This window comes from Xiphophorus couchianus, chromosome 14 (assembly GCF_001444195.1).
Source record: "Xiphophorus couchianus chromosome 14, X_couchianus-1.0, whole genome shotgun sequence".
Taxonomy (NCBI): Eukaryota; Metazoa; Chordata; class Actinopteri; order Cyprinodontiformes; family Poeciliidae; genus Xiphophorus; species Xiphophorus couchianus.
The window spans coordinates 21,491,955-21,511,505 of record NC_040241.1 but is presented as its reverse complement, the minus strand read 5'-3'; the positions used below and the strand labels follow the sequence as shown (position 1 = coordinate 21,511,505).

General features: G+C 40.1%; 2 protein-coding genes across 4 annotated transcripts; one reads left to right on the top strand and one right to left on the bottom strand.

Annotated features, from left to right (window-relative positions):
- The first annotated feature begins 303 nt into the window (after positions 1-303).
- On the top strand, positions 304-9,384 carry LOC114156968 (uncharacterized). Of its 2 annotated transcripts, none has more exons than XM_028037619.1 (6): positions 304-386; positions 679-718; positions 6,264-6,319; positions 7,115-7,480; positions 7,765-7,968; positions 8,513-9,384. In XM_028037619.1, the coding sequence occupies exons 2-6, from the start codon at positions 687-689 to the stop codon at positions 8,650-8,652; spliced, it is 798 nt and encodes a 265-aa protein (XP_027893420.1). In that variant the 5' UTR covers positions 304-386; positions 679-686; the 3' UTR covers positions 8,653-9,384. The 2 variants fall into 2 exon arrangements, with proteins under 2 accessions (XP_027893420.1, XP_027893421.1); XM_028037620.1 differs by having other exon boundaries at positions 323-386; positions 576-718.
- Positions 9,385-9,920: 536 nt separating this feature from the next.
- LOC114156789 (alpha-tectorin-like) lies at positions 9,921-17,468 on the bottom strand. Of its 2 annotated transcripts, none has more exons than XM_028037285.1 (15): positions 17,347-17,468; positions 17,201-17,235; positions 16,123-16,187; positions 15,437-15,678; positions 14,859-15,015; positions 14,692-14,776; positions 14,255-14,317; positions 13,838-14,037; positions 13,626-13,757; positions 13,357-13,544; positions 12,737-12,885; positions 11,461-11,706; positions 11,199-11,361; positions 10,954-11,033; positions 9,921-10,536 (listed from the first exon to the last, which is right to left on the bottom strand). In XM_028037285.1, the coding sequence occupies exons 3-15, from the start codon at positions 16,166-16,168 to the stop codon at positions 10,524-10,526; spliced, it is 1,764 nt and encodes a 587-aa protein (XP_027893086.1). In that variant the 5' UTR covers positions 16,169-16,187; positions 17,201-17,235; positions 17,347-17,468; the 3' UTR covers positions 9,921-10,523. The 2 variants fall into 2 exon arrangements, with proteins under 2 accessions (XP_027893086.1, XP_027893087.1); XM_028037286.1 differs by having other exon boundaries at positions 10,950-11,033; positions 17,347-17,467.
- Between the last annotated feature and the right edge of the window lie 2,083 nt (positions 17,469-19,551).

Genomic DNA, 19,551 nt, shown 5'->3' with positions numbered 1-19,551 from the left:
CCCAGCCGATATTCCCACAGACACGACAACAAGCAGTGATCTGGCTGGATTAAATCTCTTTAGATTAAACAGCAAATGGATCAACATCAGTTAGATGAAGGTTTCTGATAAACATGTCTGTCTGACAGCAGAACATTTCTCTGAACTGCAGACGTAAAATCAGAGGCCGACTTTTGTTTTTACCTTCAGTGAGAATAAAAATCTGATCAGATTCAAACATGTGAGTTCTGGTTCAAAGACAACAAAAACAAAATGGGTGTAGAGCTTAAATTGTTTAAGAAAGAATGTTGTTGCGTCAGAAACGTAGATAGAAACTGAACAGCAGTCAGTCAGTCAGTCGTCTGTCTGCGCGAAACGATCAGACAACCTGCGAAAAGACGATGCGAGTAAATATTTTACCATATTTTTACTCTTCTGACTTTAAATCTTGACTTTCTGTTTTATATCAAGTTTTATTTTTTTTGTCTATCAAGTTATCAGCATTAATATTTTGTAATCGCAATGGGAATTCGACGAGACAAATGATAAAATCCTTTTTGTTTCTCTGTGAATTTATTTAATGCCTTACCTTTCAGTCCAGCGTTGTTCCTCCTGACTTTGTGGACAAAACCTGAAGGTGAAATATAATCTGGTTTGTTGAAGATTTCATAACTTTTTGTTTTTCTTACACTTTTTGAGGGAAGCGGATGGAGCCGAACAAACCGCATGAAGGCTTCAGGTTTGTTGTTTTTAATGTTTTCTTTGAGGAACTTGAAGGAACAAAACAAACCTTTGTTGTTCTGCGTCACTAAGTTTTGTCCGGACATGTTTTCTTTTCAGCAGCAGGAAAAACGACATAATTATTCACAACCCTGAGAGATTTAGTGTTAAAGTTTTAACATTTTCTCCCTCTCTTTACGGCATTTATACACTTTTACAGATAGTTTCTTCCAATTGGTAACAATATGTTGTTTAGAATAATAACATTAACTCAGTCAAAGCCACAATTTTAATTTCAGAGAATTTGAGGACAGAGTTAAAGATTAGGGTGATGGCATGCAGGCTTTCCAAACCCATAAAAAATGAGCAGGGAAACGTTCAGAAAGCTGCTCTGTATAAAAAGTTTGACTGCAGAAATTTTAATAAAGATTTTTACAACTAATTATTAGAGAGAGCAGACCAGAGTTGGATTAATTATTACAATAAAAACAAAAACAGATTTTCCCCCAAAATAAATAAACTCCCTCCCATGGGCCCACCACCCGTGGGAGGGGCCAAAGGGGTCGGGTGCACTGTGTGATGGGTGGCGGCCAAGGGAGGGGACCCTGGCGGTCCGATCCTCGGTTGCAGAAACTGGCTCTTGGGACGTGGAATGTCACCTCTCTGGTGGGGAAGGAGCCGGAGCTAGTGCGTGAGGTCGAGAGGTTCCGGCTAGAAATAGTCGGTCTCACCTCGACGCATGGCTCTGGTTCTGGAACCAGTCTCCTTGAGAGGGGCTGGACATACTTCCACTCTGGAGTTACCCAGGGAGAGAGACGTCGGGCAGGAGTGGGCATACTTGTTGCTCCCCATCTCGGCGCCTGTACGTTGGGGTTTACCCCGGTGAACGAGAGGGTAGGATCCCTCCGCCTACGGGTGGGGGGACGGGTTCTGACTGTCGTTTGTGCTTACGGGCCGAACGACAGTTCAGATTACCCACCCTTTTTGGAGTCCTTAGAGGGGGTACTGGAGAGTGCTCCTCCTGGGGACTCCCTTGTGCTGCTGGGGGACTTCAACGCTCACGTGGGCAACGACAGTGAGACCTGGAGGGGCGTGGTTGGGATGAACGGCCCACCCGACCTGAACTCGAGCGGTGTTCTGTTGCTGGACTTCTGTGCTCGCCATGGATTGTCCATAACGAACACCATGTTCAAGCATAAGGGTGTCCATATGTGCACTTGGCACCAGGACACCCTAGGCCGCAGTTCGATGATCGACTTTGTCATCGTTTCATCGGATCTGCGGCCGTATGTCTTGGACACTCGGGTGAAGAGAGGTGCGGAGCTGTCCACTGACCACTACCTGGTGGTGAGTTGGCTCCGGTGGCGGGGGCGAAAGCCGGTCAGACCTGGCAGGCCCAAACGTGTTGTGAGGGTCTGCTGGGAACGTCTGGCGGAATCCCCTGTGAGACGGAGCTTTAACTCCCATCTCCGGCAAAACTTCGAACACGTCCCGGGGGAGGTGGGGGACATGGAGTCTGAGTGGACCGTGTTCCGTGCCTCCATTGTCGAGGCGGCCGATCGGAGCTGTGGCCGCAAGGTTGTCGGTGCCTGTCGCGGCGGCAACCCTCGAACCCGTTGGTGGACACCTTCGGTGAGGGATGCCGTCAGGCTGAAGAAGGAGTCCTATCAAGCCTTTTTGGCCTGTGGGACTCCGGAAGCAGCTGATGGGTACCGGCGGGTGAAGCGGCATGCGGCTCGGGCGGTTGCTGAGGCAAAAACTCGGGTGTGGGAGGAGTTTGGAGAGGCCATGGAGAAAGACTTCCGCACGGCTTCGAGGCGATTCTGGTCCACCATCCGGCGTCTCAGGGGGGGGAAGCGGTGCAGCACCAACACTGTTTATAGTGGGGATGGTGTGCTGCTGACCTCTACTCGGGACGTTGTGGGCCGGTGGGCAGAGTACTTCGAAGACCTCCTCAATCCCACCAACATGCCTTCCACTGAGGAAGCGGAGCCTGGGGACTCTGGGTTGGGCTCTCCAATCTCTGGGGGCGAGGTCGCCGAGGTGGTTAAAAAGCTCCTCGGTGGCAAGGCCCCGGGGGTGGATGAGATCCGCCCGGAGTTCCTTAAGGCTCTGGATGTTGTAGGGTTGTGTTGGTTGACGCGACTCTGCAATATCGCATGGACATCGGGGGCAGTTCCCCTGGATTGGCAGACTGGGGTGGTGGTCCCCCTGTTCAAAAAGGGGGACCGGAGGGTGTGCTCCAATTATAGAGGGGTCACACTCTTAAGCCTCCCTGGCAAGGTCTATTCAGGGGTCCTGGAGAGGAGGGTCCGTCGGATAGTCGAACCTCGGATTCAGGAAGAGCAGTGTGGTTTTCGTCCTGGTCGTGGAACACTGGACCAGCTCTACACCCTCAGCAGGGTCCTGGAGGGTGCATGGGAGTTCGCCCAACCAGTCTACATGTGTTTTGTGGACTTGGAGAAGGCGTTCGACCGTGTCCCTCGGGGAGCCCTGTGGGGGGTTCTCCGGGAGTATGGGGTACCGGGCCCTTTGATACGGGCTGTCAGGTCCCTGTATGACCGGTGTCAGAGTCTGGTCCGCATTGCCGGCAGTAAGTCGGGCTCGTTTCCGGTGAGAGTTGGACTCCGCCAGGGCTGCCCTTTGTCACCGATTCTGTTCATCACTTTCATGGACAGAATTTCTAGGCGCAGCCAAGGTGTTGAGGGGATCCGATTTGGTGGCCTCAGGATCTCATCTCTGCTTTTCGCAGACGATGTGGTCCTTTTGGCTTCATCAGATCGTGATCTGCAGCTCTCGCTGGATCGGTTCGCAGCCGAGTGTGAAGCGGCCGGGATGGGGATCAGTGCCTCCAAATCCGAGGCCATGGTCTTGAGCCGGAAAAGGGTAGAGTGCCTTCTCCGGGTCAGGGGGGGTGTCCTGCCCCAAGTGGAGGAGTTTAAGTATCTCGGGATCTTGTTCACGAATGGGGGAAGAAGGGAGCGGGAGATCGACAGGCGGATTGGCGCAGCGTCTGCTGTCAAGCGGGCGCTGTACCGGTCCGTCGTGGTGAAGAGAGAGCTGAGCCAAAAAGCGAAGCTCTCGATTTACCGGTCGATCTACGTTCCCACCCTCATCTATGGTCATGAGCTTTGGGTCATGACCGAAAGAACGAGATCGCGGATACAAGCGGCCGAAATGGGTTTTCTCCGTAGGGTGGCTGGGCTCTCCCTTAGAGATAGGGTGAGAAGCTCAGTCATCCGGGAGGGACTCAGAGTAGAGCCGCTGCTCCTTCACATCGAGAGGAGCCAGTTGAGGTGGCTTGGGCATCTGGTCAGGATGCCTCCTGGACGCCTCCCTGGTGAGGTGTTCCGGGCACGTCCCACCGGGAGGAGGCCCCGGGGAAGACCCAGGACACGCTGGAGGGACTATGTCTCTCGGCTGGCCTGGGAACGCCTCGGGATTCCCCCGGAGGAGCTGGAAGAAGTGGCTGGGGAGAGGGAAGTCTGGGCCTCCCTTCTGAAGCTGCTACCCCCGCGACCCGACCTCGGATAAGCGGAAGAAGATGGATGGATGGATGGAATAAATAAACTCTGTTTTGTTTAAATTTACTCAACAAACAGTTAATCCTGGTTCTCCATCTGTTCAAGTTATTTAATAATAAAAATAAATCTTTTATTACTTTAAGAATTTTCACATGGGGTTCAGATAAAATAATATTGTAAATATTTTTGTTTTTTTCACTGTAATTTTCTAGTTTGGCCTTTCAGACAGCATTTATAATGAAGATTTTTTCTGCTTTTGATTATTTACAAAGCAGCTGCACATTTCTTGGCTATGCTAGTTTTTGTAAAATCTCTTATTCTTATATTCAGGGTAATACGTTTCCATACATAGAAAAAATAATCGTTTTATATTGGACAACCGTTTTTAATGGCTGCACGTCTCGGATCACTTCATGGTTGATCTGCAACATTTCCAGTTTTCTGAAACTTGCCAATAATTTTTGCCGCAGCGTCGTGTGTGTGATGCTCGTTCCATGTTTTCTGTTAAAGTTTGTTGCAACCGTGTGACAGCTTCCTGATCCGGGCATCAGTATAATTTCAATTCTTTGCTCTTTTGTCAAACACATCTTCTTGGGTATCTGAAATATAAAAGAAATATACATTTTACATTCTCCTATGTATGGAGACTTACGTCCCACCCTGTGTGTGTGTGTATATATCTATATATATACTGTATATGTAGTTATTGAAGATGATGAATCATCTAGATATTACTAACTCAGATTAAACATGATTTATATCTGGGCTTAATGTTAAGGTTGTAATGAGATTTGTCAGTTTGCTGATTAAAAGGTCATGACGTGAATAAAAATTGGGATTTGTTACCTTAAAAAATGTCTTTGAGCCACAGATTAATCTGAAGAATGGAGGATTTATGTCAAATTTACAAACTGATGCACAAGATCTGGGAGGAACTTAGGAGTCGTAGTTGTAGGAATAATCTTTAACGAACCATGAACAGAGTTTCCCACCCATCTAATCTTTATCGCTTTTGTTTATCCTGAAAGCGCCGACACATTCTCATGGTGCGTCTGAGATAAGAACAGACGTTTCACAGAGGATCTCAGAGCAACATTTTGATCTACTGTTTCTGTAAATAAATACGTTTTAGACGCATTCCAACAGATTATCTCCCGACAGGAATAAACTCATGATGAACGACTGAAGAGACTGAGGCTGAGAAATCTGGTCCAAGCACAAATTCACACATTCAGATCTAACATGTCATCTGACACGTTTTCATTTTTACTTTGCAATTCTTCCCGTCTTTTCCCCCAAGCAGGTTGTTCCTTAAACGCACAAAATATAAAAATAAACATTTGGGGAAATCCAGGGGATGAAAATGCAAGAGCAAGTTTATGAGTTTATGAAAGCAAATCTAAAATATTCTAATTGTATTGTTGTTGTTTTATGCTTTTAATAGTCTAAGTATCTTAATTATTCCTCTTATTGTTTGGGAGAAAAATGAGCTTCATTATCAGGAAAAGGCTGAACTGGAACTGATGCATAAATTAAACATTAAGGGAGATAAAATAAAACCTTCAAATAATTATTTGATATTCTTTTTACTGTTTTCCATGAATTTTGTCTGTTCCAGATCTACAAATCTGGTTTTTGCTAAAAGGATTCAGACTGAAAACTTATAAAGTCAAAAACAAAAAACAAGGCAACAGAAAAGTTGTCCAGAAAACGGCCTGGATGGAGATACTGCTTATTGAGACGTTCCTGGATTATACTAGATATTAACCTAAAGTCCCTCCAAAAATATATAAAATTACAGTTATTACAACATTTATGACAGGTTTTAAATAATTAACATTTCTGCAGCGGCAGATTAATATCTAACCTCAGAGATTGAGATAAAAGAAGAAAGTTTCCTATTTCTGTTGTAAATTCTAGGAAATATTTTCTCATATTAATGAACATCATCAGATATTATATTGGTAAAATTAAGTGATTTAAATAAACAGAAACATTGTTCCTGATGTTCTGCTGCCTCTCCTCCTCTTCCTCTCTCAGGATGAAGATGATCTCCAGGATCCTGCTGCTCCTCATCCTCAGCTCATGTCCCTGTGGTCAGTCTCCATCTTGTCTCTGTTCCGTCTAAATCCGTCAATAATCAGTGAAAAGTCATTATCTGTGTTTCCATGGAGGATAGAATTGCTCAAGTTGAAGTTATGAAGATAAATGTCCTGAATGGCAGCAGGATGTTAGGATGAAGGTTTTCTGGCCGTGTAAAATAGGTACATTTTGGTAGAAACTCTGTTTTCGCATCATTAGTCACATGATCAGCAGTCGGACGTTACGACTGGCCAAAAACAATGAAGAAACAACAGGAAGTGGAAGGAGGAGGATGGTGTGTTGTCGTTTTTTCGGACAATGTGCAGCTGCCTCCTCCAGATCTCACAGCATCCCTCAGTTTATAGTCATTCGAATGTGTTGAATCCAAAGCTCTTTTGTAAAATGGCCGACTATCCGCTCAGGTTTTGGGCTCGTTGCTCCAACACCTGAACAAAACGCCGACGTCTCTGACAGCTGCTGCATGATGAGCCCTGTGGCTTAAATATGAATATATCTCATGTGTAGCTGTTTACATCAGTCATTGTCATGATTTTTAACAACTTATTGCGTTAAAAATCTTATTCACCTGCGATTTTAATAAAAAAATTTTTAAAATTGAGACACAGCAGTTGGGAAATTGTGTTTTTTCAAGCCTAGCAGACAATGACAAAGATTTGCACACATTTGTAACGGAAACGCAGCCAGTGAAGGAAACACTACGATCATGAGGCAGAAAGATGGAGCTGAAAGACTCCCATGTTCCAGTTCTCAGTGTGTCTGCTCCTCTCTTTCCCTCTCTGTCTCCTCAGCAGCAACATTTGTAGTGAATGTGACACAGAGCAGCTATCAGGCAGAGGAGAACCACAGCATCACTCTGGAGTGGACCTTCACCACCGAACCCGACTCCTGCTTGAGCTTCGAGTTCATGATGTTCACATTAATAACCGAAAACAAAAAAGTGTCCATCTTGTTCCATGAGCATGGTGGAGCGGAGGTGTCGCAGTCTCAGGATAAACAGTTTGCAGGACGAGTCCAGAGTGATAAAGAACTCCTTAAAGACGGACGGATTAAACTGCACGTGTCCAGGCTGAGGATCAATGACTCTGGTCTGTATCTGTGTGAGATCCAGGCAGATTGTGGCTTCGGCTCTGCTGCCTGTCAGCTAATAGTCAGAGGTGAGTTTATAAAGTTCATTTGAACTGTTTTATCTCTAAGAAGCAGTAGAAAAAATGATATTAGCGTGTGTTTGTGTATAATAAAGCAGTGCTGTAATTTTGTTCAAAATATGGTGAAAATATCGACTATGTATGTGAAAGTAATTATTTAATAGTAATTATGTTTTTTTTATAAATGCACCAGAAAAATCAGTTTTTCTGCCAGATAAAAGATGGATTGTAAATGACTGGTCATAATTTTTGAATGATTGTCTCTTTTTTTCTTAAATGCTTCTTTCCATTAGCTGGTGACAAACAACCTGTGAGTCCAACTGCGAATCCTCCAACAGAAAATAAAGGATTGATCGCTCTCTACGTTTTCCTGGTGTTGGCAGCAGCAGGAGCAACAGGAGCAGCTCTGTACTGTAAAAAACAAAAAAATAAGATGTTAACCATCTGTTACAAAGAGTCAGATGAACAATGTCCAGGACGAGACGACGACGATACAGGTGTAAACAAAGATACACACAAATGTCAAAATTCACACAGAAAGATTGAACCCTAAATAACACTTTAGCAGTTTATCAGCAAAAAAGGTTTGATTTAGTTTTAAGTTTTTATATTCAGTCTGAAAACCTGGAAGATTCAAAATAGTTGCTCATTTGAAATCCTGACTGAAAGCACAATTATTTCCTGCAGCTTTGCATTTTTCAACCAATCAAGTTTATTTATGTGGCACATTTCAGCGACACAAAAATACAACATAAAAAGAAACATAAAGTCAACAATTGAGAAAACCAGAAGCAAACGTCACATTTTGATGAGTGAAAATCAACAAACCCATTGATGCACATCAGATATCTGGGTCAGTGTTTCATTTATGATGGTTCAAAATCAGCCCTAATCAGATGGGCGATTAGTCCAGATTTAAAGGAACTCAGTGTTTCGGCTGTTTTGCAGTTTCTGGATGTTTATTCCAGATTTGTGGTGCATAGAAGCTGAATGCTGCTTCTCCAGGTTTGGTTTTATTTAAATCTGATTTTAAATTTCTAGGTACCTTTGAGAACCTCAGTGACTTCACGACGGTCGCCTTCAGGATGAAGGATGACGACCGGCTGCTGCTTCCTGGACTTCGTATCGTCTCCTCTGGGCGACTTCCTGCTGTGATGTCAGAGTATTTGGACCTGAACTGAACTGGGACCTGAACTGAAGTGAACTGAGTCAGTGAATCGTTCAGTCTGATGTCGTGCTCTTGATCAGCGCCTTTCTTCACACCATCATTTATCCTTCTGGATTTTCTGGAGATTTTTGAAATTCACAGCAGAAATCTGATCCATCATGAAGATCAGATGTTTTCTGAAGTCGTCAGCTTCCTCTTTCTATGACTGACTCCCAATCATTTCTCAGTATTTAATATTGTATCTATTATTACTTTCTGTGATTTAAATATTTAATTTTTAACTGGCTTCCTTAAGTGTATTAAAAAGTATCAAGTTAAACAGAAATGTATTATTTTGTCTCGTTTTGGAGCAAGTTAGTGTCCGTTTTATTTTCTTAAAATCTGAAGAAGTTTGTGTTAATGGTTGATTTTTTTTACTTGAGTGATTTTTAAAGCTCGTCTGCTTGATTCAGTCAGTCAGTGGAAGACAAACGTCTTATTTTTACTTTTTAATGTGTTATTTCATGACATCCTGTGTATTTGTACATGTTTTCTTGTTTCCAGCTCTAGTAACTTGATGCGTCTTAAACGAGTTTTTGTGATGAATCAATTAATCTGGCAGTGAAACCCAACGTGATGCTGCCAGACCTTTAAAAAATAAGAATTATTCCCCAGATTTGCTGCAGTAACATAACTTATAATGTTGTTGCTGCTCATGATTTATGAGAATCAGTGTTAGTGTGAATAAAACAACACAGAAATCTTTGAATGGGTTGATTTTACTTTATGATAAAAGTTAAAGCTAATTTCTTAATTTGGTAAGATTTCCATTGAAGAAAATAAACAAACACTAAACAAGAAAATGTGACATTTTAAGAATTAATTTGATTTAAAGCTGCATTCCCAGAGTTCTGAGTATTAATGCATAAATAATTAAATATTTATTACAATTATAATCAAACCTTCACAAGCTCTAAGTTACAAGTTTCTCAGATTTCATTTGTTTTTTAAAAATAATTAATCTTTAAAACTAAAAATCTTAGTAAAGCTTGTATAGATTTAATTCCTTCCTTGTAGGACATAGTGAAGGTTAGCGCCCTCTGGTGATCTATTATGAAACAACATGAATATTTTATTATTTTAGGATATGAAAATACAAAACAAAAATAAAAATATATGAAGCAGCTTTGCTTCATATTATCTTTGCCATCCTCATGAAAAAAACTGATTCTGAAGATAATTTTCACTTAGACTTAAATACGTCTCCATCTTGATTGCAACCAAAAAATAACACAATCACAATTCTTTAAACCCACATCATTTTATTCACTGTTTTTTGTCTTTTATATGCTTGTATAACAGTTGAAAAAAAAAAGTACATTATCCCTGAAAACAAGAAACAATAAAAGGAAACCATCAAAAGCAGGAGATATTACAGCTTTACAGTGGAAACTGGCCATAAAAATAATCTCATCTTCTTTTACAAAGGTAATTATATTGTTGACTGTTGTCACTAAGTTTCTCTTTTATTAGCTGGAAAATATCATTGAAATCTCAAATGAAGAAAATTAAACATACAGGCTACAAATCACATAAATTAACATTTGTTAAGGAAATTATTTAGATTGTAAACTTCAGGATATCTGATTAAATTTACCTTTATAGGCCTTCTGATATAGAACAAGTTTTTATTAAAGTAGATGTAACCCACATAATTTTCCCCCAAACTCAGTAAAATCAAAACATGCTGAACAGTTTGATCCTGTTTTTCTTCTTCTGCGCGTCTGTAACTAAAACATTTCTCCTTCAAACAAATGCAAAAGCTTTCAGCTGTGAATTAGCTCCTCCATTTTCAGGACTGGATTCAGATGATGAAGTTCTGCAGCCTGTAATCCATCCGAGTCGTTATGGAAACCAGCTGGAGAAACATTAAGATGAAGTTGTGATGTTTTCGTTCATTTAAACTCTTTCACCAGTGAATCATTTCTAATACTCGTTTCTTGGAGTAAATTTTAGCTCTAATTTCTGGTTTTCAGGCTTTTGATCGTTCAAAACATTATTTCACTCAAAATACTTAAAACCAGGTGAAAGCTGAAAACCAACCAATCACATGTATGGCTGCTGTAATTCTCTGAAATCATCGTTTCATTCAAAAACTTTAAAAATTGGACAAAGTCAACTTTCAGATTATCACTAACTATTAGATGAATCTTTAAAAGTGAATTTAACTTTATGCAGGAAGCTTTTCTCTTAAAGAGACGTGACCATTATCTTTTAAATGGACAGCTGACGATTATTAAACTGTTAAAACGTAGAAATAAACAATCTGACCTACTGAGTCCAGGCCAGGCTGATGACGGCTGGACGTCCAGACCTGGTGGATCTGCGTCGTCTTTTAGCGCCGCCACTGCAGTCCTGGGAATTTCATTAAAGACACAGAGGATTATTTATTTTATAAAACTTCTAAGAATGCAACCACAGCAACAAAAATATAAATAATTGTTCAGATCTTCAGAGATCGTTGAGAATACACATGGATGTCTGCGTTTGCAGTTTTCCACTGATTTCAGGCAGGCGTACCGGAGTGCAGCTGTTCCCCTGTTTGACACACAGCTGCAGCTTGCAGTGCAGATAAACGTCCCCAGCGCTCCCAGTAAACTGGAACATGTTGAAGGAGAAGCGGTTGGAGGTTCCTTCTCCGTTTCCCTCCACCTGCACCGTCTGGTCGCCGGGGTCGGCACAGCTACAGAACCACAGGAAAGATTTTTAGAATCAAAAATACGTTTATGGTTTATCTTTATTAAGTAGCTAGGAACATCAACTCTTTATAGAAGCACCTCACCCGTTCTTGATCAGGTCATATCTTGGCTGGCTGCTGGGAGAATCGCGACTGGTTGCCCAGCATGAATCCGTTTCCACGGCGATCACGTTTGCATCCAGCCCAGTGGTCGTCAGCTCCACCCAGATCTTCTGGTTGAGAACCACGCCAGTCGTTGGTTCCAGAGCGTGTGTGAGGCCGGGGTCGGTGTAGGCCTTCATGGCCACGGTGTAATTCCATTCTCCAGACTTCACTATGACGACCACAGAGCTTCGGACACAGAAACACCAGCAGCACGTTTAGCGCAGCCCATAATACGGCAGCAAAACCTTCCACATCTGTGACGTTCCGACAAAAATTAATTTTTTGCACTAAATTTGTCGACGTTTATCCCAGATAAAATACTTTGGTGTCTAATCACACATAATTGGATCCACAACAAAAAAAAAATCACATTTACTGATAATTATTTAGATTTTCCAAGATGGCCGCCATGATTGTAACAGAGAATAGTTGTTACTAAAATCAGCAGTAGTTATTGCCATTGATTGCCACAGCTAACCACAATATGAGGTTCACTAAGCACCAATTTACTAAACCAGAGTCTTAGCAATGCCAAACCACTAAATGTATAAATAATTAGCAGAAGCTAATGCTATAACCATTAAGCATGTGCAGAATTTAGCAGAAGCTAACACTAACCTGCTAAATATATAAAAAATTAGCAAAAGCTAACACTAAAAACCCCTAAACAGAAACAAATATTAACAGAAACAAACATTAAATGGCTAAACATATGAAAAATGAACAGAAACTAATGCTAAAACCACTAAACAAGTACAAAGAATAACAGAAGCTAACACTAAAACGCTTAGATTAAAGAAAATTAACAGAAGCTAATGCTAAAACCACTAAACAAGTACAAAGAATAACAGAAGCTAATGCTAACCACTGAGAATCTGAATCTCACATCTTCATCTCCTTCCAGTTGACGACTAGAAACAGTAAACTCCTCAGTTTCTGATTTCGATACATATTATTGCTTTAAAGTTGTATAAACAGGATGACCAAAGTCAAAAACACACATTCTGCTCTGGTCATGAAAACAGGAAACACATTGTTTAAAAGGCTCAAAAACAGCGGCCATCTTGAAAAATAGACGTCATCCTGAAACTTAAGCGGCTAACAGGGAATTATTTCCTGTGTGTATCAAAACCTGAAAGATTTTTACAGTAATATTATTTAGAATCAAGGCCTCAACAAGCTTCAGACGGGAGCTGAAGGAACCTGAATGCCACACCTGTCCTTGATGTTGAAGGCAACGATCTTTGTTTCGGGTTGGGTGTGCAGGCAGGAGAAGTCCATGTAGAACTGGTCCTGGCGAGTGATGATGTCAGAGCTGTTCTGGTACTTGATGGCGTTCTTGTAGATTATCTGGCTTCCATTGTTCTGTATGAGCGTAAAGTACAATAATAAGACGTCGTCTTCATGAACCTGGTCAGTGAAGTGGGAACTCATGGGTCTGTTCTGATTCAAGGTTACGCCGCAAAAACACAAAACCTCATCAAATATTTTCGGTCGAGTTTCTTGTGCAAATATTTTATTACACTTAAAATAAGACAAAAATAATTTTCCAGCTTGTTTTAAGTCAACAATTCATTAATATTGCTGAACAAGTACTAGTTCTAGTGGCAGATTAACTTTTAACAAAACATTTTTCCCAAGTTATAAATGAAATAATCTGGCAGTGGAACTAGAACGTTTTTGTCAATATTAGGGAATTATTTACTTAATTCAATATCTTGCTGATAAGTTAGTCGTCTTAATTCAAGTGTAATAAGACGTTTGTGCTAGAAAGTAATCCAAAAATACGTGTTAATATTTTGTGTTTTTGCGGTGGAGTTGGAGTGATGAACCCACCATGATCTCCGTCCCGCAGCTGTTGCTGCTGTCGAAGCTGAAGGTCACCATGTGGTTCTCCTGGTCCATCTCGCCCCTGCAGCTCCGGTCGTTCAGGTGTAGGACTGAGTAGTCGACGCCTCTTTCCTCCAGCAGACATCCAATCAGAGTGACTGAACCAGAGTTCTTCCTGCAGACTGTTGGCTCACCTGAAAGTTGAATTGCAAGAAGAAAGTGAGTTTTATGGTTTGACTCGGTCTTACTGTGATTGTGAACGACAGCTGTCTCACTCAGAGTGTTTGACTGTTTGTAGTCGTAGGCAAACACGGCTCTGCAGAGGCAGCCAGTTCCCCCACTGATTTTCTCTCCACAAAACTCATGATCACTGCAAACTTTGTCCTGGCAAAAAGCTGCAGGTGAGGCTGCAGAGGAACATGGTGGAAAATCAGCATAAATACATTAAAGTTATATAAAAATTCAGCTGAAGGGGACCAGTTCCTACAGCAGTCAGCAGGCCTCCAGTCTCCCAGTGAGGCTCTGCTGGTCAGGGTGCAGGCTCTGGCGTATGCCCACAGGAAGTGACACCACAGACCGTCCACTGAGGGATATTTGCACAAAGTGTTGCTGCAGGCGTTGATGTAGGGAGCCGGGTCGATGTCAGCGTTGCAGGAGGAGAAGGGAGATTCCTTCAGGATGTTGCAGCTTCGCATCAGACGGAAGAAAAATAAAAATGCAACATATCAGATGTGATGCAGCATGTTTAACGTTAATATTTTCATATTAAAAGTGCATTAGATTTGACTCTTTTATCTCTTTATGTTGTGACTTTACATGTATATTTTAGAGGTGCAGTTTATTGTTTGTTTTAATAAAAAAAACACATGTGAATATTTCCTTTAGTGTGATTAAATCTACTCACTGGTCCGTTATCAGGCTGCAGTTGATTGAAGTGTCAGGAAAGTCGTTGTACTGAGTCTGACAGCTAGATGGAGACAAACCACAAGATTATAAGACAAGCTTTTCTTTTTTTGACTTGTCTTTAAACAAACTAGTTACATTTGGGCAGAGGTGAGTAACTACCCCAAAATTTTACTCAAGAGTAGAACTACCTCCCCGATGGTGTATTAGGGCATTTATACATAGGAGAAAAAAAGGGATAAATTTCCACCAAAAAGCTCAGAAATTAATATTAATTTCAGAAATTTACTAAAAAAAACATGAACATTTCTGGTTTAAAAAAATTTTTACTTTTGAAACTCAGACATTTTTCTACAATGTGTCTGAGGTTATTGTGAAAATGTCTGAGATTTTTCTCAACAACAACAACAAAAAAAAGTGTGTTTGTTGAGCTTCTACCTGGAGGAGCTGTAGAGATTTAGCCTCTGGGTTGAGATACTGCTGGCGTTTACACACAGACCATCAGCAGACGACCAAACTGGTTCTGAAAACATCCACGACAGAATGTGGGTCAGACAGTTTTGCTCTCTCCTGCTAAAATGTAAGACTTTTCATTCTAATCTTACTTTCTATGTGGATCTGTGCTGTGGAGCCGTCAAAGAACAAATAAATTGTGTGATTGGAGATTGTAACGTTTGCCATGACTCCAGTTGTGTCTTTGGAAATCCAAACGCCGTGAAGCATCTGGCCTGAGCTGCTGAGGTTCAGCTGGGCGTCGTTCATCTGTGGCAGGGAACAGAAAAGTTGGTGGTAGCGATAAATCAATCATAAATATCACAAGCTGGGTTTCCATTGACCACATAATGGAGCAATTTGACATTTCAAAAATAAATGTGCTTAATGGAAACACCAGTTTCAAAAAACTGATAAAGTTTTGGTGGATTTTTTTTGGCCATATTGAAATTGGTTTATTTCACAAAAGCGTTTATTTTGCATCACCTGATCAACAACTGGATGTTGCTACTGGTGCAAACCATGAAGAAGACAACAGGAAGTGACATTAACATCATATTTATCACTTATCACATGAACAAATGTATTCACGTGTGATTTTAACTGCATTTCTTAACTAATGGAAGCAAAATGTTGGTGACGTTTTGCAGACATCTGTAATGGAAACACAGCTGGTGTCAGATTGGCTCACCTGGACTCTCCCTCCTTGCTGAAGGTGAAACTGAACAGCTGGATCCTGCAGCTTCAGGGTGACGCCGTCCAAAAAGCTCACGTCTCTGCGACGGCGCTCCCTGAAGGTGGCAAACACTTCAAAGCCCATTGATGAGTCTGAGAGCATGGAGTACACACACAGATCCGTCACAGGACTGAATCGGCCTGTGAAGTCGATGACGGCGGGGCCGGTCACAGTGCAGATGTCGGCTCCAGCAGCACCTGCAGGCGTGGAGACACAAAAAGTAGTCAGGAAAGCAAAGAAAAGTTCAAGTTTACTTCATGAAAGGCCATCTGTACATCTAGTTATTTCTATTTCTGTATGCATGGACGATTATTTTGGGCAGAGAAGCTAAAGAAACTACTTTAAATTAGTTTTTCAATGCAAAACTAGTGCAGAAAAATGTGCCACTAAACACACCACCATGCAGTTCCTTCATAAAAAAAGTCATTATCATTTAGATTTCAATTCTATAAAAAGTTCAATCTAAATTTTTAATGTAAATTTAAATTTATTTCACATAACTCTACATATCTTCTTTTGAAAATAATTGCTTGACTTTAGGGATCTAAAATGTTTGAATATTTTTCTATGATTAAATGTTTTAATGGTTATTTTCCACACAGAACTTGTAAGCTGCAATATTTCAGTGTGTAAACATTTACCTGTCAGTGCCATGACAGTACACAGGTAAAGCAGGGGGCGGAGCATCTTGGAAGCTGAGAAACAGCTGACAAAGCAAAAAGAAACAAAGTTAGTAGAAGAAGATTCAGCTGCTTTGTTTTACCCTCAGGAAATAAAAAAATCAGTGTCTGGATCACATGGATCTGTCTATAGATGTCATATAACATTTTTCCGTTGTTTTAGCTCATATTCTTCTATTGCTAAATCTGTGCAACACAAAAATTTTTTATTTTTTAAAAACCAGAACGATTCTGTAGATCAGGGATGCTGAAGTCCAGTCCTATAGAGCTACCTTCTTGCAACTTTCAGATGCTTCCTGATTATCAAACGAATGGCTGGTTAGCAGGTCTGTTCAGAGCTGATCCTGGTCTGTTGGAGTAAAGATGCACCTAAAGGTTGCAGGATGGTGGCGCTAGAGGACTGGACCTGATCCCTCCTGCTGCAAATAAACTCAACTTTAACTCTTTACATTCCAAATAACTTTACAAAACTGAGTTAAAAAAAAAATCTAGTTACATGCTTCCTCAGTTGCAAAAAAAGGTTTGGTTCAAAGTGCGGCAGCAGTTACCACGGCGACAGACCTGGGTAGGAATTGAACAAACTTTGTGATGCTGGAAATACCAAACAGTTTAGCTTGATATTGACGGACAAAACGTCTAAGCATCTCGTTTTAAATGTTATTATTATGAACATCTAAAAGCTAATTTACCTGTTTTACTGCAAAATGACTGGATTTTTTTAATGTAATGACATTTATGGGGAAGTTTAGCATTTAAATGAACCAGTGCCTCTGGTATTGTGTTATGTTTCTAAAAAATCATGACTTTATATAGTTGCAAAAACACATTAGGTGGAAGTGTTTAAAAAAAATAATATTTGTCATTGCAGCTAAGAACTAAGTAAATATTTTTTTAGCAGTTTCTCTCCACTGTCAGCTTGTTGTAAATATTAACACATTGTTAATATTTTCTAATGTTTTAAATGTAATAAAATGTGGTAAAAGTCACCTCCTTTGTTCCAGAGGCAATGAAATTATTTATTTTTCTGTGTAAAACTAACCTGTGCTGTTGGTCAAAAAGTTTCTCCTCGTCCTCCTGGAAACAACAAACAAAGTTTTTCAGAACAATTCACTTCTTCTCTGCTAAAATCATTTTTTAAAATTATAAATAATGATAACAAAAAAGACATTTAAAGATTTAAATGACCCTTTTCAGCTGCAGTGAAGGATGGAGGCTCTTCAGACCCGTCGTCTCTGCTCTGTCCCTCGGTTTGTTTCTGTCTCTTTATGTCCATCCTCAGACCCGTCCACACCCAGAAATAAAGGGAGCGGTGCAGGAAAAATGACACTTCCTGATAACAACCTCTCCCTCCTGTGATAAAAGCCTCCTTAGCATCTTATTACAATAACAGAACCCCGGAAACACGTCTACATCAATAATATCGTGTGACATTAAAAGAAACAAAGAAATGTTAACTTATTACCGTGTTCAATCAGTTTCTTTAAATCATTTGGTCAAACATCACATTCACACAAGCTTTTAGAGGAAAAGGTTCTGAATTTTGGACAGAATGTTTCTATTTGTCCATTTAAGGAAAACAGGAAGAACATGCAAAGAGTTTGTATTAAAAAAGGAAGAATTTATTAAAAAACATCAGACAGGTGGAATCTTTTATTATCTGATCTGTGACAGGTATAATGTAGAACGCATCCAACTGATCTGCCATTCTTTATCTATACATAAAAATACATAAATTTAAAGCTAACATTAGATAAGACTGAACATTACCATTCAGATATTGACTCCATCAAAGTCTTTCCATCATTTTCTTTTAGGAGTTTGCAGAAAAAAATATGTAAACTAATGCTTTTTTTTGTAAGTTTTAATCAGTTTTAATGTATTTTTGTATATCAGCTCACTGCTGTTCCACTTGCTATTTTTAGTATTATTATTATTATTACTCTTTTTCTGATTGTGAATGATGTTTTGCGGAAGATGTAGGTTAAAGTAGGTCAAACTAACCTGTGAACGTACATCTGTACGTTTTCCCATCAGAAAATCCGTCATAACCGGATATTCACTGATCCTCATGACTCGTACCAGTTTGTAAAAACAATAGTATCAATGTTTCAGAGAGCAGAATATCTGAGTGGTAATTTAAATCTGTAACTTAGCATGTCCGGTGAAAACCTTTTAACTTGAGTCTTTGGCATGTAGTCTCATCTTACAAGGAGATATGAGTCAGACATTTCTGCAGAAATGACTGACACTGTTGACAGTTCAAAGAAGTTATGAAAATTGTGGCGTATATGTTACTGTAAAAGATTTCAAATGTGGAAACAAGCATAAAAATGTCCATGCTCGCCTCTCTGGGCATGTGTGTTTTTTTTCCATATTTCCCATTAGACACTTGAATTTCAAGATGGCTGCTGTTTTTGAGTCTTTTACCAAAGTATATTACACATTTTTGCAACTTGGATAGACTTTATGCCACATCACTTGAGTTTTACTCTGATAGTCCTATTATATTCAAATTTAAAGAATAATATGCAGCAATTCAACATCAAAAATCAATAATTTACCTCAAAGAATAGGGAAAAACATTCTAACTGCTTAAATCCGTTTAAATAATAACAAGCCAGTTCATCCTAAAGTGACGGATTATGAAACCAAACGCCTAAAACTGCAACTGCAGAGTTCTGTGCATTTGAATCCACAAACGTCTCAGAAATAAAGTTGCCATGTAAATTACCAATCAGAAAAATTGAAGTTATTGAATTTAGTCCATTTTATTTGACTTAGATTATTTTTGCTCTGAACACTGAGAATATTCTTCAAACCGATCTGCTTCTGACTGATCAGAATGGTATTCTGACATTTAATATGTACATTCAAACCACATAACTAGTTAATTATGGGGCTAATTATTACCGAGTCCGTTTCCTGTCTGACAACTTTACGTTTTGCTTTTGTGACTCACCTGCTAAGAACGAGATAACATGACATTATCAAGAAGTTGTCTAATTAAATGAAGCCATGAAGCTTTTATAAAGTATGTGTCAGATAGATGTCAACTGAAGCAAAAAGAAAAATAAAACTTATTTTTCCCAAAATATCTACTTAAATATAGAAAATGTTAAATGTATTAGGCAGAGAAAGTAAATAATTTATCTTCAATATTTCACACCAGTGGTTACTGCAAAACTACTAACCACAAATAAATCGTCTTCAGCTTTTCTATGGAGGACCGATGATGGTAAAATCCACAAAAGATGTTAAAGTTGAATTAGAATTGGAAATAAACATAATTTTTCAGAGTTATACTTTTTTTATTTCTCTCCATCCTCACAGCTGAATGACATTCATTTGGAGTCAAGTAGGTTTAAAAAATACAGCAGTCAAACCACAAAA

Excerpts from the sequence above, each read along its gene's own strand:
- LOC114156789 (XM_028037285.1), bottom strand. The coding sequence starts at position 16,168 with ATGCTCCGCCCCCTGCTTTACCTGTGTACTGTCATGGCACTGACAG. Across the intron at positions 14,777-14,858 it reads AGCACAGATCCACATAGAAA|AACCAGTTTGGTCGTCTGCT; the intron begins GTAAGATTAGAA and ends GGATGTTTTCAG. Across the intron at positions 14,318-14,691 it reads AATCTCTACAGCTCCTCCAG|CTGTCAGACTCAGTACAACG; the intron begins GTAGAAGCTCAA and ends GTCTCCATCTAG.
- LOC114156968 (XM_028037619.1), top strand. The coding sequence starts at position 687 with ATGGAGCCGAACAAACCGCATGAAGGCTTCAG. Across the intron at positions 719-6,263 it reads AAACCGCATGAAGGCTTCAG|GATGAAGATGATCTCCAGGA; the intron begins GTTTGTTGTTTT and ends TTCCTCTCTCAG. Across the intron at positions 7,481-7,764 it reads CTGTCAGCTAATAGTCAGAG|CTGGTGACAAACAACCTGTG; the intron begins GTGAGTTTATAA and ends TCTTTCCATTAG.